This window comes from Triturus cristatus, chromosome 3_2 (assembly GCF_964204655.1).
Source record: "Triturus cristatus chromosome 3_2, aTriCri1.1, whole genome shotgun sequence".
NCBI classification, from domain to species: Eukaryota; Metazoa; Chordata; class Amphibia; order Caudata; family Salamandridae; genus Triturus; species Triturus cristatus.
In genome coordinates, this window is record NC_140584.1 from 732,638,729 (window position 1) to 732,660,923 (window position 22,195).

A 22,195-nucleotide genomic window follows, 5' to 3' on the forward strand; every position below is an offset into this window, starting at 1 on the left:
TTTATAAATTAAAAGTCCTGCACACTTTGAGAATTGGACTTGCAGCTCACAGCAGCTAACAACTCTCAACATATGAACTATGGAGAATATATGAGCCATATACAGCATGGCTGACAATTGCTGTTCTACTGTATTACTGACAGAATTGAGGGGTGATCGTGGTCTCCAAAGTTTTACTCAAAAGACAAGTTAACAATGTGACAAAAAAGCACCTACAACACAGTGAGAATATTGCAGCATATTTCTCCCTACCTACGCTTTCCCCACAGTATGGTTAGAGAAAAATCTACACAAAAGACAGGACAAAACTGCGTTCCTGGCGCTTAACTGGAGGCCAGTCTCAAGAAATCATCTATCTGCTCGTAGTGCCTGCAAACGAGTGCTTGATGTACCAACTAACTTTAATACAATGCAAGTAAGAAACCATTTTCTAAAGTGTGCGAATACCAAGGTGTCTTGGCGCTAGCTGACTTCAAATAGCTTGAAGGTGAAAACACTGGGCTTACTTAGAAGCAGAGGCGAAAAACCATGTACTTCGAGATTTCCTTAAGCGGGTAGGAGTTCCATTATTTGTCGACTAAGAAAGATAAACTCCTGCCACCCCAACTGGCCTTCTTTATTTTGGGGATGGTCACAAGGTTGGAAAGGGAGGACCTCAGTTCTCACGATGGGGAGAGGGGTGTAAAGCCATGCACAGCTTTTTGTGCATCACAGAGAGAGCCTTAAACTTCTTTGTAACAGAAGAACCTGGGCACCTTCAGGAGAAGCCGTGCCGCCGCGTTATATAATGACCGCATCTTAATTGCAGTCGCTTGTTAATCCCCAAATAGATGGCATTACAATAATCTAGCCTCGAAAGGATTCATAATAAATATGAAGTACTATTATGCAGCACAGTAACACAACCTTATGCTTTGCTTTTGATTGTACAGTGTTATAACTATATTTATGATGTAACAGCCTGAGTAACCATTTATCGTACACAACCAACTTAACTGGTTGGGCAATGAACAGATGTCCACCCTCATGGAAGGAAATGAAGGAGAGGAGATTCTCTAGAGATGTCAGCTCTTCAACGGGAAGGGGCGGACTCTCCAAAGTGTCACGTACCCATAAACAAAGAACCCCATAAAAAATCCTTTCAAGCTCAAACACGTTTTAATCACCCTACTGAGCCATCACCAAGGCAATTCCCTTTGTCACAGAAGAGCTGAAGTATAGGCTTAACTCTGAGTTACCACAGACCTCCGTTGAGGAGCGTAAGCTATTTGCTTATTGTAGGAACAACATATGCTCACGAGCTCTCTAGTATTACCGCATATAAGGAAAGCACCTGTAACACGCTCCCTTGACAACACATACATTCCGCTATATGAATAGTCCTCAAGTTCAAGCAGTTGGAAGTGCACCATGGGGCAAGCAAAAAAAAAAAAAAGTTTCTAAAACAGATCTTTAAAACAAACACTACTTTGGAGACATTTGGGTTAAGGAAAACGGAGCAGAAGAAACATTTTAAAATCTAAAATTCACTGTGAGGCTCTGGTGAATGTATGAGACGCGCGTTTTAGCAAATACCCTCGAATTCGTCATTTTTTTTATTGTCCAGTTAAAAGGTAGATTTCTTACCCGAACCGTTCGAAAATTTGCAGCGTCATCCACTCCGTTTACTTTGGCGGAATCGAGGCTCAGGTAGTTGTACTTGCTGAAGTCTCGGTCCAGTTTAAGTTTGTCTGGTAAAAGGAACAGAAGTAAAGTTGAAAGTGGCAATCATTATACACAATCCAGCTGCAAAACCAATCTGTAAAAAATGAAAATACATTCTAAATATAAGAAAGCAAGGCAGCCTTGCACTAAACTGGATGTAGGTCACAGTTCACAAAACAAGACAGCAGGTAGCAATGAGAAAACTTAAAATTTAACGTGATTTGATGAAAATAAATACTACACAGTAACATTTTGAAACATGTGTTAGTCGACTACTGTAACACTGTAGACTTTTGGAAAATGAATGTTTGCCCATATGCAAACACCTTCAAGGAAGTTACCTTTATCTGCACACTTCTGAGCTTTGACTAATATATAAAATGCTCTCCCTTCAGGAATGCATACAAAATTTTTATCAGCCCTATGAGCTGTAGTATCCTGGGCGCTAGGCACATATGATGGACAGAATGACCAAACTGATACTGTAGTAGGGTACTGTAACTGGCCCAGGGTACGTGCACCCGGCCCCTTTTATTGACAGTGTCACCTGATTGGTGACGCCTGTGGTGGGTGGGTGAATAGTGTGGGTTACATCCTTGGTGGAACACTAGAACGTATCCAGCCGGATACTACATCCCTCCCAAACTTTAATGGAAAAAAAAAAAACCAGTCCAACCTGGAACAAAACAAATAAACAACAATAGCACCAAATGAGTCTCTTCAGGCAGTCAGCCAGGCAGCGCTGGAGCTTCGAACCGCACGGTCTGGATGCCTTCATCTGCCTTGGCGATGTTCTTTAAACCGGCCTGGTCTCGCGGCGTTGATGTCTATGTATAGAGTTTCAGTGCTGGTGCATCTGGAGCGGAGGTGGAATCCACTCTGGAGGATCTATCAGGCGCTCAGCCTTTGGTGGATGACAGAACCTGCAGCTGTTGGAGACGATATCTGTGAGTGAGGACTTCCTTTGGAGGGGCCATGCTCGATGGCCTTCCTTACTCCTAACTGCTGAGCGACGTCCGACTTGCCTCTCTAGCCCGGTCTCCTCTCTCACTGGAGCCTCTTGGAGGGTTTTCCTGCTGGCTGCCATGGGACCGTGCGGGGCTTTGTGTGAGCCACGCGAAGGCATCGCTGGGGAACTGCCAACGATATCACAGCCAAGTCGCTCATGTAGCCTCTGGTGGTGGTGTCTCCATCTGGGCGTCCTCACCGTCCGGACTCTGGTTCTGCGCCTTCCTCTGACTATCTTGTGGGTGACCAGTCATCAACTGTGACCTCCATGCTTCCCGCGCCTGACGTGGAGCTGCGGCCGACACATCTCTCCTACTCGGACTCCCTTCACACGGGAACTCCGTCGAGGCCCTTGTCCCCTGGACTGACACGTGACCGCGTGGGCTGTGCGGGCCTTTGCGTAGGCCGCGCTTAGGGGTCACTGCAGAACTCACAATGGGGCCACGGCCAAGTCTTGTGTAGTCCCCAAGGGTGGATCTCTCAATGGCCGGGTGTGCTCGACTCCGGCAGGCTGTCGGTTGACGGGGGTGCACAGAAGGTTCCTGGGTGGTTCACCTCGTTGAACTCCGGTTGTCTGGAGCGTGTGTGGATTCACTCGGGTGGTGCGATGCTCCTTGGTGATGATGCACCTGGATGGTGATAACAGAACGGTGGTTTTCTTCAGTGGGTAAACAGGCGGCGATCATCTGTCGGAGGGACCTTAGGGAGTGAGGAGGACTTGAGGGACTTCTTGGCACCGCTCCGTTGTCTTCAGGCAGGTGCACTGCGAGGTGTGGTGCTATCAATACCAAGCAGCCGGTGACAGGTGAGAGGACAGTTGAACTGCAAAGCGTGGGGCCAGGACGCAAATCGCACTTGCTAGCGGCTTACCGCAAGTCCTCCCGCAGAGCTGTCTTCAGTGACGTCTCTGCACCCCGGTGGCTGGCTTGTGCTGATGAACACCTTCCTCAGTGCTGGTGCGAGTCCTTTGTCCTGTCGCTCTTCTCTGTTCCATCTTGCGCGCCTGTGGTGGTTGTCTGCCACACTCTTCTCTTTCTTCCGACCAGGCTTTCACGTGGATGTGGCGTCCTGCCACCTGTCCCATGTTTTCTCCACATGGACATCTCACTGGTCGCGTCGCTCTTGTGACGGTCTTTCCTTTTCTTTTGCGGACCTGTTGCAGGCCTGTCCTGTCAGTAGGATTTGCATACACCTCTTGGGGACTTCCAGTGGCACCATTCCCTCCTCAGGGATTTCACGGTGTCCCTCTTCTCTTCGCTCGAGGGCATCGTGCTTGCGCCTCGAGGCTGCGCTGTCGTGACGGCTGCTTCTTCCTTTCTTCCGGTGCACTTGTCCGGACTGGTCACTTTGTGTGACGTGCTCCTTGCTTGCTGTGCGTTGTGACATCCGGTCACGTGTCGCCATGCTGTGGGAGCGTCTGTCTCTGTGGCGGCCTGCCACATGGAGTGGGCGACTCCTCTCTTGCCTGTCGTGGGTCACTGCTGACTCCATCCTGAGGCAGTGCGAGGGAGGACACTGCGTTTCCTTTGGCCCACTGCGGGGCTTTGCTGGGTTGGTGGAGATGTGGATACTCTCATACCTGCGTTCAGCAGGGCTTCTTTTGTGGGTACCTGCGCTCAGCAGTGCTTCTTTTGTGGAGATGTCTATCTCCCGGGCACCTGCCTGTGTTGTCAGCATCTGGGTATCTGCGTCGGTGCACCTCGCGACTCCGCGCTCTTGGTCCTTCTTTACGGCAGCGTCTTCTGGCGCTTGGCGTGCTTGCTCTTCTTTCTTGTTCGAGCTTTCCTTTGTGCATGGAGTTAAAGTCTCTTGACCTGCCAAAGGGTAGGAAACTTGCTGGAGTGTGAATGCAAGTGTTTTGCTCAGTCTCTTTCTTGACTCCGCTGGGGCAGAGTACCGTGAGGGTGTCGTGACGCACATGTTTTGTCAGTTCTGCTGTGACAGTATTGGTCCACTGGGGATTTTTTTCTTCTGTTAGTGTGTCTGGCTTTTGTGCCTCACAGACTCTTCCTTTCTTTTGGTTGTGCTGTCAGCACCTGCTCGCTAGGTGGCGCTGCAGCCACCTCTCCTCTCAGGCTAGCGAGGGTTTTCTCAGGCTGCAGACATGGTGCCAGCTATGTTGGGGTGTGGTAACTGCAGGTGACCCAGGAGAGTTCTCTGTGTAGCTCTCGGCTGGGGTGAGTGTTGGGCTTTGGCTGCATTTGACACCTGGGTGAGAGGGCTGTTGCACAATGGCCACTAGGTGGTGCTGCAGATGCTAATCCAACCATGCCATGACTGTTTTGCTTCTCTCTTGTGGACTTTTGGCCTGGAGGATGAAGGGGTGCCATGTGGCTGCAGTCCCAGTTTCAGTCTGTTCTGCTGCTGCAGGTAGTGCGTGATTACCTTGGTGTCTCTGCCAGCCGTTTGCAGTGAACGTGTGAGGTGCTGGTGTGGGACACTGTATGCCGTCCTGGATGCAGGGCGCATGTCAGCATCTGGCATTAATGTTCCACTGAAAGCAGTTCCCTTGATTTCTAGTGACTACTTTCGTGCAGTACCGCACATGGCCACTAAGTGGCACTGCATTTGCTGCTTCGTCCTGGCCACGTGGGTCTCACTGTTGGTGCGGTTAGCTCAGGCTGGAAATGCCGATGCGGAGCCTAGCAACACTGGGACAGTTCGTTCCTCTTCATAGACGTTTCTGATCATACTCTATCACCTCCGGTAGGCAAATGCAGGAACTTTGAGTTTGTGCGCCATGGCAGTCTCCCTCGTGCTGAGGCCTTACTTTGCGGGTGGTGCGTGTCCGCTGTTGATGCGGCCAGGAGGATTCACTTCCCCGTGGCGGCCCCTCATCATTTCAGGACACTTGCTTGTGGGCTGGAAGTGCAAAACTGGGGGTGGTCTCGCGGAAAGCCAGTCCCGGACAGAGCTGCCGCATGCAGGGCACTAACGTTGCAGCCGCTAAGTGGTGCTTCAGCCGTGTCTCCCCTCCGGCAGTGGCAGCTGCCTGAGGCTTTCCAGCTCATGCGCATACTGTATGGGGGCATTCTGTACCAGTGCGGCCTCAAGGTGTGTCACGCTACAGTGGGCTTCATTCTATTGAGGACAGGGTGCGCGCCTCACTGTGACAAGCTCCATGATGCACAAACGGCCATCTCACCTCCCTCGTGACAGCAATGCGGTGAGTCTTGTGCAAACATCATAGGCCGGTGGCAGGCCCGCAGTCGTCTCGTGGCTGGCAGCCGGGTGCAGCCTTGTCATCCCACAGAGGCATCAGCAGTGGCGGGGGGGGGGGGGGAAGAAGGGGTGAGGCCCCGCGACGGTGTGGAGGCACTTTACCTCCGCCTCTCTCCCCCGCCAAAACTCGTGCAGGCTGGCAGAGCTCCTGGCGAGTACGGGTGCACTATGGGTACTCCGTCCGCTTCTGTGTTGGCTCAGTTTATCTTCTGCCTCGTTGACCCTGTCGGAGCGGGGAGATGTTTCTCCTCTCACAGGTGGATCATCAGTGGGGGAGCGCATCGAGCGTGGTGCTGGCTGCGACACTTCTTCCTGATTCATAGCTCTGGGCTGCCGGCAGCAGGTGCGTGGGGGGTGCCCTAGACCTGGACTACACCTTAACCAATGAAGACCAGTGGAGGAACTGCCATTGCAGACGCAGGGTTCAGCCCGCTCGTCGCCATTGTAGTATCCTGGGCGCTAGGCCTACATGATGGACAGAATGACCAAACAGATACTGTAGTAGGGTACTGTAACTAGCCCAGGGCTCGTGCGCCCGGCCCCTTTTATTGAAAGGGATCACCTGACTGGTGACGCCTGTGGTGGGTGGGTGAATAGTGTGGGTTACATCCTTGGTGGAACACTAGAACGTATCCAGCCGGATTCTTCATGAGCTACAGTAATCTGATCTCTTTGAAAGTGTGAAAGGAATATTCTCAATCAAAGTACATTCAAAGAGGTTACATTCACCTCTCAGCCCTGGGTATGCGAGTGAAAGAAGTTCGTTCTGAATATTAAATAAAGAAGTAATTATAATTAGTTAAAAGCAAATAAAGCTTGATAAATAGTTAAAATACTGAAAACGATACAAAGTGCTTGGAGTGTGCACTCCACTCATAAATTCTTGGAAAATAGTAAGGGCAGCTGGAAGTTGATTTAAGAAATACTTTAGCAAAATGGGTTGACCAGTATTTGATTGCACTACAAATACATTCACACCAGTGGCACTAGTAAACCGATTAACTAGTTACAACCACATCCTGAACTTGTTAGGTGTATGCCAGTGCAAACAAACAAATGATCCTTTCCCCTTTAAGAACCATAGCAAAAGGCTATGCATTTGATATTTAGGACCCGCCTACTGACCACTTCTAGCTGTCTGTTGCCAACATGACTTATTGTGGACAATACCAAGTTATAATAGGCTCTGGGCCATCCCACTGCTTACTGGCCGGCTTTCCAATTTTCTTCACTGGCTTCCCTTCCTTGCCATGTTGCATTTGTTTACCCCACCCCGGAGCACATCTTCATTACTATATTTTGGCTTAGATGGCTTGTATCCCTTCACTGTTCACATTCAGAGAACTACTTTAGTCTTTCTAATTCAGCACTCCATAGGAGTACAGGAATTTTCTTGCTCTCCCAGATATGCTGTTCAATCCCCCAGATACCCCCTTCCCCCGTTGTGCTCTGGTAATCCCTCCTCCCCCTTTTACCCATTGCTTTTCCCGCCACTCCCAGTTTTTTTTCCCAATATATTGTTTTATTTTCTGTAGATTGTGCTTCTCTGCTATCTGTTGCACCCCACACACCCTATCCTGCTAGTGCTTCCTTGTATCTGCTCCTCTGTTACACTCGAATACCTCAAATTGCACTAATAAATTGTTTTTAAAATTTTATAGGGCCCAGAAAGTAATTTGCTGCTGGGCCACTCCTTTTTAAGTATGCGTTTTAAGTGCATTTAACATTCACTTTCCTACAATTACTTCTCCAAGATTGGCGTCTGGCATGTTGGAACGGTAAATTAAAAAAAATGGTATTGTGAGATGACACATGCACGCAAGTGTGTCATCACACTATGACTACGTAAAAGGATGCAAGTGTACGCATAATTGTTGTCCCATGAGTGCAGACATTACACTTGCTGATCAAAATCATAAAAATTTAAAAAATCCCTCTTTTTTTGTCGGTGTTGAAAAGCCTTAACAGCAAATAGCTATGTCAATGCTTATTGTAAATTAGGAGTCAGATAGGAACATCAAACAAGATGAATATCTCGGAGAACCTTAGTATTGTCGGAGTATGATCTGAGTACAATCTGTACTGGCTTAATGAATTACCATGCACCTGCTTATTTCTACTACATGAGGCTGAACCCCAGCTCTAGGGTGGAAGAAAGACTGGAAGAGGGAGAATGGAAAGTCTGAATAAAAAAGGTTAATCTCTACTTCTTTATCTGATTAAATATTTTTGGGAAGAATTCATTTTTCCCTTAATGTGCTTACAATTATTGTACCACTTGCTGTTTTATTACCTTATATTTAATATTGGCACTTTAACTAGTTGTCATTCCACCATACCTGTACAATATGTCGCATTGTAGCAGGCATTTTAGAGATTGTGGCGTTTGAAAAAGCCACTGGCTACTCCCATTATGAGATGTAGCACAAAAGCAATCATCCAAAAGGGGTCGACCATGATAATTTATATGCCCAACTAAGGGCCATCATTTCTTGGAGTTTTTACCCACAAACTATTCTTTGCCTTTTATTCCTTCCAAAACATACTGTCAATTCAAACACAGCCATTGTCAATATTCCTTGTGGTATTCCAACAATGCATTCTTCGTTGGGCAGATCTCCCCGCAACCTCTCCAGTTCAGTTTTCCACACCACAAGTTGCTATGGCCTTGGTTTGCAGGCCTCCCCACAGGAATCACTGAAGAGTGGCTTCCCAGGAGCATCTTACATAGCGCATTCAATTTCGACAGCTCTTGCGAAGTGCTCCTAAAACGGATATCAAGCCTGAAGAATATGTGGGTGTAAATGGCATAAGCATCGAGTGGTTAAAGTGTGATGTACTTTCCTAGGCAGAAAATAATACGCAATATCAAACATCATTTATTATATAATTTTGGGAAGTGGCAGTAGAGTGTGTTACCAAAAAAAAAGTGTCAGAGCCCAACCCTTGACGTTAGGGGTTGAGATGGAAGATAGAGATGGGTTAGCATATCAAAAGAGATAAAATACATAAAACAGCTCTTAGTGAAAACAACGGGAAGCTAGATTGAAGGAGCATACTTATATACTCACATGTACGTACAAGGGAAATATCAGGAAAAGAAAGCGAATGCAGGAGGACAGAGATCAGGAGTAAGGTAGATGGATGGAGAACAAGAAAGTCTTTAGTTACTTCCTGAATAGAGCAAGAGGAGACCTGTCAAGAATGGTGGATGGTTGCTCCTCCATGATTGAGGAAAGAAGTTGCAGTGTGCCATTTAGACGGCTTTCTCTTAATCTTGGGTGGGTTTTAGGATCAGCTGGCTTCTGCTTTGATTGGTACAGGTGAATCATGAGAGAGCGCTGTTCCCCTCCATATCTGTGTGAGGCCTTGCAGAGGACACACATGAATCTCAAATTTATGGGAACAAAGAAATGTACCTAAAGGAGATCTCTGGGTCTGGGTGATGTTATGTTGTGGTACTTGATCTCACCACAAACTAGACATACACGGTCGTGGAAGATAGTCTTAAGAGTTCCCTTTGTCTTAGCATAACAGACCTAACTTCATCTTACAATCCATCTGGCAATTCTCTACTTTGATGGTTTTTGCCTTACATAGGTGCAAAAATCTTAAAGTAACTGTTTTGTCTTGGAAATGGATTTGGTTCTATCAATATACAACGTTCATTTAGCATCAACCGTAAGTAGTGCACTTTGCGCTTCTCTGAGGACCTTCAAAACATGTTGGTAATTCTATAGCCTCGTTAATGTGAAATAGGACAAGAATCACAAGTGTGTTTGTGAAGAGGTAATAACTAGGAGGAGATCCACTTTCCAGCTAGTGCTTGCAAGATAAGAATGAAGTGTTTTAAAGGGCAGGGTCATTAATCGTGTAAGGAAAATATTTAAATTCCAATTACGTGGTTATAGAGATCCTGATGAGATACAACCTTTTAAAATTCTTTAGAAATGCCTTGATAAAAAATCTTGATATTCTTATTTCCAGTTGTATCAATTTTACAAATATGCTGCAACTGCTACTAAATGCAAAAGTATAAAAGTGTATGCCAGTCTTCATTTTTGTATCTAAATACATGTAACATTGACCTGCACCTGGGAGTTGAGGTGGGTGCCAGAGAGCTGGGCCGCAAGATGGCCTCAGTTTAAGGAGGCTCTGTTAAGCAGGATCAAAATCCACCATCAATCCATATAAGGCATAATTGGACTGTGCATCCCGGAGGCCACAAAGTCAACAGGAGTCGTGAAGTTTAGGCTCATTATCTCAGAGCAGTCATTGGGGAGTGCATGGCCACCGGACAGGTCTGCGGCTCAAACCTGCGCATTCGTGAGGGTGAGACTGTGCGCCACCAATGCTATGGGTGATGTGGGTGGCGATAAAGGCAAATTCCACTGCGTCGCCTGCCCTGTAGTACGATGGTATGGCGAGCCCCGCTACATTACCAGAAGTGCACAGGGATTGAAAGGAGGCCAGGGAGGTCCTGACCGGTGAGCGCCGCTGCCGTTGTGGGGCGAGAGAGACAGACTGATGAGTGCTGCCTGAGCTGACTGCCTGCCTCAAATCGGTGAAGCCTGGGCTCTGGAAGGCAGAGGCAGCAGCCCTGAGGAGAACTCACTGCTAGAGTCCAACCCTACCTACAAATTAGTTCTGGATACTCTGGAGAGGTGGGACACCCCGGGGTTGACCGGCCCTGTGCGAATGCTGGAAAAGCAATACATTTGGCCTGCTGAGGGATCTGGTCTGCTTGTGCCACCGGGAGTCTATGGTGAGGCGGGACCACTTAAGAAGATGGCGCCCTCGTCTCAGCTTAGCTGCAGAACACAGCATACAAGCTGTCATGGTTGAGGTCTGGCATGTTTAGTATGGAACCAGGGGGTGTTTATACTAGTCTTGCCCCTTGGAGAGCATCCTTTGCCCCAGATGCCTGCCCCTGCTGCTCACTGACCCTACCTGTTCCCGGCAGGTGACGACTGTGGAGGAGGCCGCTATAGGGAACTATGACTGTAGCTAAAAAGAAAAACTTTCAGTTGAACTGAAGACGGTGGTATGTCTAGTTGAGACGGATCTGAAGGAAGACATGCCGGCTAAGGAGAGAGATCCTGTGCTGGATGGTAAGCAAGGTTTATGCACCATTGACTCAAAAATTGGCAAACTTACAAGCAGGCTGGATAGAATGGGTGAAAAGCTAGACAAACAGGACAGCCACCTGACCTGCCGGGAGCACAGAGTGGCTGTTAGAGATGATGGGGCAACACAGAATGAACAGCTGCTTTGGATGGAGAAGTTCCTAGAAGTGGACAAGGCCAAGAACGAGGACCTGAAGGCTTGCTCCGGGAGAAACATCAGGACCCTGTGTCTGCCGGAGTCCACAGCTACGGGAAAATTGAACTATACATTGAAGCCCTGATTTGCTCGCTTTTCAGTTTCCATCTTACCACCTTATTTTAGGTTGAGTGGGCCCAGTGCTTGCTGGGCCTGTAGCCGCTATCTGGAGCTCCGGCGTGTCCCATCAAAGCATGTTTCCTGCATTACTGAGATTGGGATGCAATATTACACATCTCCAAAGAAAAAGGGAGACATTCACTAACAGGGAAACAAGTTCTCATTCTACCCGGACTTCAATTTGGCAGTCCAGAGTGCTTACAGCAATTTTTTCAAGGTAAAGCGATTGCTGCAGTTGGGCCTTCCTGATTGCCATTACTCCCTACCTGCTGGAGACTAGACACCTCGCACGAGCACCTATGCCTTAGTGCATGAACACCCTCGTCTGTGGCATGTGGTGAATCAGGGCCCGCGTCCACTGCTAGAATTCTGCACTCGACGTGATGGTGCCATAACTAGGCCTTGTCCTCCATAGGTGCGTTGCCTCATTCGGTTCGAAGCTCCACACCTGTCTTGGTCCTTCCTGGCTACCCGTGGACCTTGCGCGATGGGGCTATCACCTCACTCTCTGAACACCTCCAGGATGCTACCCTTCAACCTTGTGAAATAATTAGACCTGGGCACGATGGCCTCGTTCGATGACTGGTTTTGAGCCTCTTCATCCAGGTCAACTGCCCCAGATTGATTTTGCCATCAATCTCAAATTTTCTGTAAGTCCCTTGGAAGCACATCAACTCCTCTGATTACACTGCAGCATACTACGATTAATCACATTTGTCTAAACGCAACCTATTTTCTTGCATTTGAAATATTTTCACACTGAACATTTTATTGTGATCCTTTGGCAAGCATAAGTTACATACCCATTGATGGTCAAAACGTGTAAAATGTGTATGTCATGAAGGAAGTTCTTGATGTTATTCTAGCAAACCTAGAATCTAGAGAGGGACATGAACCAAAGTGGCTTCAAAAATATTCTCTCTCATGGTCTTCCCCCAAAACTTCATGTATGATTCATTCTGGTGCCTGCACACTGAATATTCCACGAATTCTACAGAACAGGGAGAAACCATCTAGGTGCATGCCGTTTAGCCAGTGCTTAATCTGATGACAATGTTTTCCTCCAATTACAAGGTTTATCTTTGTTTGGTTAATGTAATTAAGACTGAACTGTTTTCCGGGAAGTTTTTAAAAGATAGATGTCAGTCATGGTTGATACCTGGAGATATAGTTATACATTATCATATTGTAGTGGAGGATAACATCTTGTATGGCCAAGAGAACACCAAGAGGCTTTATGCATAAGTTTAAAATAACGGATCAATGGTGGAGTCAAGTAGTAGTTTGAATGTAGAGAGTGATTTGAAGGAGTCCATCTAAACACACTGTAGTTAATGTTGTAGGAATAATCTGAACCTGGTAACAACATTGATGCAAATCACTCGGTATGAGAGAGCATTAGGTAGAACTTTGGTCTCGGACTGCATCTAATGGCATTGAAATGAGAAGAAGCAAGAGACATTGATCAACTTTATTGATAATTATTTAGGTGCCATCTACTACCTGCATCAAACTAGATTGAAAGGTGAAAGGCCTGCAGTAGACTGTGCTGGTGAATGTTCCAATGAAATTCAAGGGCTATTGTTACCTCTGGAATTGTACTGAAAATGTGAGGTGCGTAATGGGGCGATAGATGGCGAGGTGACCAAGTACAGTTTTTTTATTTTATCAGGACGGGTGGTGAATCTGGGAAGCTCTCAGGGAAGAAATTAAGTCCTGAGGGAGGTACTGATATGTAGCTAGGACAGGGACTTGGTGAGGGAGGATGGAAGTAGGAAGGTGCCACTGTACATACTGTTGAGTGCGGGAGGCAGACAGGTGAGAACATCTTCAGTGAGAGATAGATTGAAAGGAATCCCAGGTCAGGACGTTGCAAGTAGTGGATGTGGTGGCCAGGGTATGATTGCAGTGTGCGTTAGCGGTCTATACTACTGCATATGCTATCGATTTCTCTCATGAAGACTAGCTCTTTGTTGACTTTATAACTGAACGTGGAATGGTGGCTCAAGCCTCGAGAAATCTACTCGCCCACTCACTATAGTCAGCCAGATTTTATCAGGTCAAGCTATTTTCAGGGCCTACTGATCTCCTCTGGCAAGAGAGCTCGAGCTGGCAAAGGTGTTATGTCCATTAAGAAAGTGAATGAGCAATACAGATGCCTTTAAACCTTGTTTTTATCTAGTCACATTTGCTGTGCATTTCAAAGACAGAGGTCAAATGTCTTATTTTGTCATGGAGATAGGTGTTTAATTTTCTTCCTCTTACGGCAAAGTTAGAGGATTTTGAAAAAAGGAACTGTTACAATTGTGCTGGGGTACAACTAATGAGAAGTGAAAGGCTGTACGATTTTCTAGTACAACATTTATATGGCTTGTAAATTGACTGTACACAGATTTCAAAATAGGGTTGAGTAGTATGGAAAGCAATTTTTTGTAAATCTTAATTGTGATGAAAACAAATATTTGAATAGGATCAACACATATCAGAAATCTCTACTTGCCAGTGATCAAAATGAGCTGCAACTCAATTTCTGACACATTCTCGTTTGTGCTCTATATACTTTTAATAGTAAAACTGCCTGTTAGTGGGAAGGTTTGTGGCAATTGTATGGAAAATGTGCTGTCTGCAAATGACAGTGCACTTACACATCATGCTTTAGTAAGATATTTATTAAAAATTAGAGTTTTTAAGCAAGAACTGAAAATCATACCTGCCCCTGTCCTGATGATCATGCTATTACTGAACTAAGAAGCAAATCAGGGGGCATGTCTACCCCTATATGTGGGATAGATTCTTATTATACACAGAGTTAATGTTTAGTCTAATATATCAAAGAAAATAATTTTGGGGGGACAGCAGACACGCTAAACTCACATATGTGAATGTGTTTTAATATGTGAAAATGAAAAAACATCGATATGGTGAAAATATTTACCTTGGATCACACAATATGCGACCAATTTATGGGTCAAGCACATGCGCCATGATATCCTTCGGGATGAATGCCAGCGCTTTAGAAATATTTTTACCATTACCATTACCAACATTTAGGTCGAGTATGTTACTCAAGTCACTAGACCCGTATGTCTGGTAACATTTTTACACTTTTGTTTTTAAAGACCTGGTGAGTAAGCGGGTATGAGCAGTGCTGAAGTGCCCTAAAATGAGCTTGCACGTTTGTTCTCATTTTCAGGAAATACTCCAGATAAGTAAGATACATATGACAGCATCAAACCCTTGTGGCTCATTTTACCTAATTTTACGCATTGAATGCAGATGTTCATGCTAAAGAAAATGAATGTAGATTGACATACAATACTAAAACAATAGCTAATCAGCATTTTCAATAAATTGAGCGAATTACCTTAGACCTCAAACGATGAGTGGGATATGGGTGTCAGCTCAGCCTTTGTAGGGAGAGAGATAGCCACTAACTAACCAGTCATTTTGTGGGTTCTTTATTTGAAAAGGTTCTATCACTAACAGCGCTGAAATCATAATCAGCAAGTCTAGGATGACCACCTTCAGAGCTGGGCCGAGTAGTCTGACACATTTATATTACGTCGCTCTTTGCTGCACATCGAAATGAAGGCATAGTGTGCATTTATATTTGGAGGCTTGAAAAACTAAAACAAGCTCTACTTCAGAAGTTGGAGTAAGTTTTATCGCAAAACAAAGAAAAACATGATGATTTGCCACAAACTACCGGTGTACTTAAAACCTTAATACACCAACAAAGTCAATCTCCGAAGGAACTTTGCCTGGATACAGGGAGATGGATGATGTGACTGTCTGACCATAACTGCCGCTTTGCTTTAACGGATACTATTCTTTCAGCTACAAGCAGTCATTTTCTTGCATTCTCCATTCAAAAGGCAAAATTAAAGAAACCTGCCCTCTATCTTTTCTTTCTCACAAAAACAACCCTAGAATTTTAGATTCAGCTTTATTCCTTTCAAGAAAAAAACATAAGCAAATACATTTTGATGCAACTACATCAATTTCAAATGGAAAGAGCACCCCAGCTACAAGAAGTTAATATACTTCCTTTATAAAATGTAACTGAAGTAGGTGTGTGAACTTAAACGGATGCCAAATGGTCCTGGGTGGCATTTTCTTGTAGAATCCAGACACCTTTAGATATGCATGTTCCCAAGAGACAACACAACAGTCAAAACTGGCGAGATTCATAGTTTGGCCTAAAGAAAGCGGAGAGGCAGCAGTTGTAAAATGTAATGCTTACCACAGGAAAATATGTTGTCTTTAGAAATTAAATAGAATGTGCGGGCTATTTGTGCAAATGTGGCCAAAACAAATTAACATAAGTGCATTTGAATTCCCACTCGCTAAGGAAAAGTGTTTAGTAATGTCTTCAGAACATCAAGAGGAGAAGGCTACTCATAGAAGAGGTCATGTGTGACGATTAGCTGTCCTAAGAATGTAAATTTGCCCTGTCTTTGAGAGAAGACAATCCATAGTCAATCACAAAGATCTGCATCGGAACAGATCTGTAGCTCTGGAACTAGAATATGTGTACTTTCTTTCACATCCTAGCCCATCTTGACCCCAGCAGGAATCACTCCAGTAAAAGTGTTCAATTGGTGGAAATGAATGAACTGAAATCATCTGTGTCCAATCATCATCTGAGGCAAACAGATGATGCAAAGGGGGGGTGGGGAGTTTAGTTTTCCTTCAATAAGGTAGTGCGTGTCAGTGATACACTTCTGTAAACAGATAATTTAGATGCAGAAATCTTCCATAAAATGGGGGTTAGTGCAGAGAGGTTCCTTGATGCAGCTGAAGAGTAATGGGCATGGACAATAAAAAGATCTAGTTGCCTGGAAATAATCTGGAAGAAATAGTGAATTTTGAGCTCATCAGCTTCTCCTCCAGCCACTAAAACGCATTCAGTGGGGTCTTTAATGCACAAGCCACATATTGGCCTTGATACAATGATGATAAAATACACCCCACAAACCCAGACTGCACTGTATAGTATGAACAACATTGTTAATACGCCAAATTCTGAATCAAACTTATTTTTAGCTTGAGCTGCTTAGAAAGAAGGAAATTATGATCTTGTTGAACAGATGTATTTGACCACAAAGTTAATAAGGTCAACTTCTGTGGGAAAGAATCCTTTCTAGTTTAGTGCGTGCAAGAAAACAAAAACCAGCATGAGGTCATTAAAAGAGACTATCGAATGGGAAAAGAATAAGAGCAGGAAACTATTTGCAGATCGGACTATAATTCAAAAGGTGTTCAAGGCAGAACAAGCAAGCAATTTGCAGGTGTCTGTGAGATACACTGAGTGTGCATAGCGTGCCTGACAATAAATAGAGCTTAACTTCAAAAGTGTGGGATAAAACACTGGAAGAATTTCAAGGAAATCAGTAAAAGGACAGAGAAACTGCAGTGTCACTGCGGCCACAGCATCTCACCCCTTGAGAAAAGATAAATGGTGAGAAGTGGACTGTCCTTCCTATTTTGCATTGAAACAACATATCCATGGAGGTGTGACCATTCCCTCTGACCTACGACCTTTAGTATGGGGTTCTTTAGCAGAGGCGCATACTTGCTGAGGAACATAGCCCTATATAGATACACAGAAGATAAAAAGGACACAATATAGATATAATAAAATGGGCATATCAGGCCCACACGTTATAAATGTTGAAGGATTTTAATTGAAATGGATCTTGAGGTAGTATATCAAAGTATTTTGATTTCCATCGCTAAAGGCATCTAAAACGGTAAACACTCGTAATGAGATAATTCTCCCTAAATGTTATCAACATACCTTGACCAGCTTTCAGCTCAGATCACCTATGTTCTCTTTTATTACATTTTGGAAAAATGAGCTTTACTTTTGGATACATTGTTTGCAGAGTCATTGCTTTTCAGACATGCTCTTTGTAAGAAATTTCAACTCCTTCAGTTTTTAGTTATTTTATCGTCTCTGAAGGAAAAACGACCTTGTGCTCAAAATCCTGGTTGGATCCACTTTTTACTTCTTGAGATTTGAAAACCTAAGACTATAGTTAACGCTTCGCAAGAAATCGGTTTGGTTGTACATTTGGATGAACACTGGCTTTTTCAATCTGAAATATTGATCAAAAGGCAAAAATTGTGCCTCTATAAACCATCTTCCCTTTAAGACCACAGCCAACAATCAGATCTGCTGAGTACACAACATAAAAAGTACCATGCAGCAAATTACAGCACTCTCCCTTTTGTCCACTACTGTTCAAAGATTGCAAATGCCTTTTGGTGCAGGTAAACGAGTGCAGCAACCTTACCTTCAAAATAAACTCTCACTACATTAGATCTAGGGATTTGGGATAAAGGTCATCAACACATACTGTTGTAGGCAGCGCTAACCCAGGGATCGTATTAAACAGCGGTGCAAATGGAGCGCTCCTCTCCAAATGGACACATTCAGGGGAACCTGCTCCAGGTTCAATGGAGAAGCAGGTCGTTTTCACTGACTCAGACTTCTACTCCTTACCACAATTCAATAGAAGGTTGTGCGTAAAAGCATACTTGGTAAAAATAAAAAATGCCAAAGCTATGACAGAAAAGTTTGCATTAAAAGTATTTGATGTGGAATTCAGTGCAGAGTTCTAAAATAAAGTATTTAAAGTATAAATGTCGTGTCTACATTTTACTTTAACAGTTAAAAAATTCTTGCCAAAACCTTTTTTTCAATGAAACATTAAAAAAAAAAAAAAATCCGAACAACAAAATGAATAATCTGTAGTCCCAGAAATGGTGCAGTGTGGTTCGGGATGGTAATGGATTTTGTGCATGCTTCCTGAATGCAAAATGCCACTTGTCTCATGTACTTATGGACTGTCTCTTTTATATCTCTGCTCCTATTAAGTTTTTAAGACTCCTGTTTTTAAAATATCAAACATTCCAAAGGTTGGAGGGGATGGAGCTGCTGTCTGAAATGTGCTATTTTGATGTGGTAGTAGGAATAGCACTTTTTATACTCCCTGCCAACCAGGATTTTAAGGATGGATTTGAACAAGGTGTGCTGCTTTCGGGGGAGGAGGGGTCGGTGGTTTTAGGTGATATTACAATGTACAGTTTTATTGTTTTAGAATGTTCAAGGACGATGGTCCTAATAAACGTCTACTACTAACCTGCAGAAGTCCATTAGATGGATAATTTACATTCACTGTAAATTAAATGAAATAAATAACTTCATGAACGGTTCATTTTTAAACATTATTTATTAAGTTATGGATTTAAAGGTGATCCAAAAGAAAATGCATACTTCGTTTTTAAGTAACAAAATAAAACGTCCCTTCTTTTTTCCTCAAAACAGTTTCACATTTGTTTTTATAAACGGGAATATAATCATGATTTGGGATAAGAATAAAAATATTAACTAAAGGTTTTTCTAGCTCACAATTCTTAAAGTGTTGTAATGCAGATGCACTCCAATTGTATTTAGTACTTCTCAATTTATTTGACCATTTTAGTCAAAAGTTTCTACTGCTCTACGATTGGACCTCTACTTTATTACTGCTAACCTTAAATGGTCAATAAAAGCGCTCTTTAGCCCACCATTTCTGAAAACCAAACATCAAATAAAGCAAGCCAGGCCACTGGTGAAAGCTCAGTCGGACGACCGTAATACACTTTACATGGAACTTGAAAAATGCTAAAAGCGCCACCAGGTGAAGGGCAGGATCAAATTTAAAGCCTGGTGCACCACGCACACACCTATTGGAGTCGTGAGATGCCTTTTGCCACCAAAATTATTGCTCATTCTATACCAGCCGGACGATTTAGATAAGCAAACTTCCATGCTTTTAGCCAACAAAAAACCAAACAAGAAGCATAGGATTAAGAGTATCAGAGCCAAACACTCTGGAATATGTTTACCCACTCTGTAAAGGAGGGATCACCTTTCACCTTTTCAGGAAATGGTTAAAATTGGAAGTTTTCAAAGAGGTATTTCTATTGGCAAAACTAACATGATTAAGGTCATTCTATGAAAGACTGCCGTCCAGTCCAAGAAATATGTAGGACATGGAATGGCTCAATCACTCGCAGGCAGGCCACAGCTATAATAGGAGCAATAGATTCAGTGACAGAGAGCCCAGGGTCTGAAAGGCCCAAAGCACCACTTATATTGCAGACTTTCCAGCTTCCAACAGAGGCCGGATGAGTTCACATTCTTTACTTCCATTAGGGCCCCTAGTGCCCATATTATGCCATTGAAAACTCCTGAGTAACAACACGAGCTACAGCAATGAAACAAACACTGGGTGTCGCGGGGTGAACTCATCAGATATGGCAGACGGTACCCAGACAACAGAGGTCCACAAGAGCCACTCCCATCACACACTGTACAACAACGAGCCCTCTCCCATCTCCTCAGATTCACACCTCATGAACAGAACCAGTAGCAACAGATTGGAGCTGTACACTAGGACTCGGACACCAATTCATGCCACGAAGGAGGAGATCTGGCCTAGTGTCTAAGCGGACTACTTCTGGACATAGGTTCGAATCTTGGCCTCGGCACTTGACTGAAAATGGTGTCATATCACTTATATTTATGTGAAATATAGACGACCCTCCCAAGCACCCCCATGATGTACAACCCCAATGCCCCCCGTTATATGTGATCTCTATAAAATCCAATAAGGATATACATACATGATATACTAACACTTTGAATGGTGAAGCAACTGTAATAAGCACGCAAAACTGTCGACAAGGCAACGTGTATGGTCATCATCATACTCCTGTAATTCACCCAATGCCTGTTTCCCTTGGGCAAACCAGGACCTTTTCGCCTGCATTTGCCTTATTAAATTGCATCATGCATCACAAATGCCATGCCACGTTAGCAGTCTTCATCACCGATGCAAGTTTTGCACTACTGTCAGCAATGCAAAGGGGCAAAAAACACGCCCGCCATCCATGGAGACCGCCCATTTATGCCTGCGTGCCATGTTTCATATATTGCAATGCATCGTTAATGTCCTGCCTGAGTGAGATACTGCTGGGAAAGAAATCGTTATTATATCAGTTGTATACACTAAAGGGCCGAACCTGTCCATCGATTTTACTGCGGACTAGTGACTTTGCTCGGTTAAGGCTCAGTTGCGCATGTGTGCAGCAGGCTGAGCCTGAATTTCTTCTAGGACGGAGTGACACAAAGAAGGAAAGGCCAAGCTTTGTTCACTTTCAGATTATGTGATTTGGTAGTTTTTCGTTTTTTTAGGTTTAACAAAAATACCACCAGCACTTCGAAAACTGTGTTCGAGGTCACCCTACCAAGCTTCTAATGGGCACGTAACCTCATCACCACGGGGAGCGCCTGAGGTGATATTGGATTATATTGCGGTGAACACAGCTTGCAGTGAGGGCCTCGGGCGACGCAGGGCTCTTTGTGGTTAATTACACGGCAGAGCTTTGTTTAAACAAACACACCCGCCCTTCTTTTGAACTATGGCCTGAATGGGTCATTGTCTAGGATTACTGCACCTGGTGTTAAAATGACACTTCCTCGGTGTCAATAATGGCTGGGGGGGGGGAGGGGGGGGGGGGGGGGGGGAGGAACATGACGTATCGATGGTATCAGTCCTTTCTTTTAGCAGAACACATCAATGTTCCCACTGGGGGTTCAACGGAAAGCTCAGTTCTACATGAACAGTGCCCCGTGATGTGCAATCCGAAGCGTGTGGGGTGCCTTGTGTAGTGTAGGGGTTTCCTCGCCAAAGCTCACAGCACTATCATACCTGTCAGTCGCACCCAAGAAGGCAGATCTAGCATAAATGAAGCTTTTTTGGCCTCTTAGCACTATGACAATCTTCGAAGACACACTTCCAAAGTAATAACTACAGCAGTGTAAGGCTTTAATCCTATAAAAACCTTTACCAATCCTTACTGTTACCTATTCCTAAACCCTAAAAACAGCGTCCTGCTACCCTTCCTACCTTTAATGCTACTCATCCATTTACCACAAAAAGTCACTTACTACCCCTTAACACCTCCAGTTCCCTGAACTCTAAAAACCCCTTCCTATCCCTTAATGCTTATTTATCAAGTTTTGTATAGCGCGAACTTGACCTGAAAGTATAAGAGCGTTTTACAGAATTAGCATATCAGCAATTACACAAGTTACCTATAGAATACATAGGAAATACATTAAACAGACTATAAAGGAAGAAAATGATACATAATACAATATGTGGACGATATAGTTCGGAGGTAGATATGGGTAGGGTGCTGCGGAGCTGGGGAGAGTAGCAGCAATGTTTGTTTTCCGAGGTGGTGAAGCTCCGATTTCTGTGGCTGGGCTGAGTGAGGAGCATCCGGCAAGGCAGATGATTTAGGAAGGAAGAGTTGAGGTATTTTTTTTAAGAGTACGTTTACGTGTTTTCCTGAAGTGAGGTAATGAGTGATTGTCCTGCGGATCCTAGGACAGAGTTCCAAATTCTAGGAGCGTTCGTGGAAAAGGAACAAGGGGAAGTGTGTCAAGGAGTTCTGCCATTTTTATTTGTAATTTAGAAGCCTGGAGGGATGAGATCGATTAAAGGGGAAAGAGTGGTCATTCATCCAGGTTTCGTTTAGAAAGATGTACATTCTGTGGCATAGGAGGGTTTCGGCTATTTTAGTGGCATGCGTAAAAGCTGACCGGCAGTTTAGTAGCATGCAGCAAAGAGTAGGTACAGATCTTGGACCATGCGGACTGGGTTAGATGGCAGTTAGTTGGGCAGGAAGCAGAGTGGTGACCCGGGGTCCTACTGGTGCCAAGGATGACCCCGATCTTGCCGTGGCAAAGTTGGTTTGG

The 22,195-nt window shown here is 44.5% G+C and overlaps 1 protein-coding gene across 4 annotated transcripts in view; it reads right to left on the reverse strand.

Annotated features, from left to right (window-relative positions):
* The window catches only part of MYO1B (myosin IB), a 715,692-nt gene that overhangs the window by 369,328 nt on the left and 324,169 nt on the right, over positions 1-22,195 (reverse strand). For all 4 annotated transcript variants that reach the window (XM_085648784.1, XM_085648782.1, XM_085648783.1 and 1 more), the window contains exon 9: positions 1,627-1,730. In XM_085648784.1, coding sequence (XP_085504910.1) covers positions 1,627-1,730 — 104 coding nt within the window. The remainder of the gene's footprint in view (positions 1-1,626; positions 1,731-22,195) is intronic.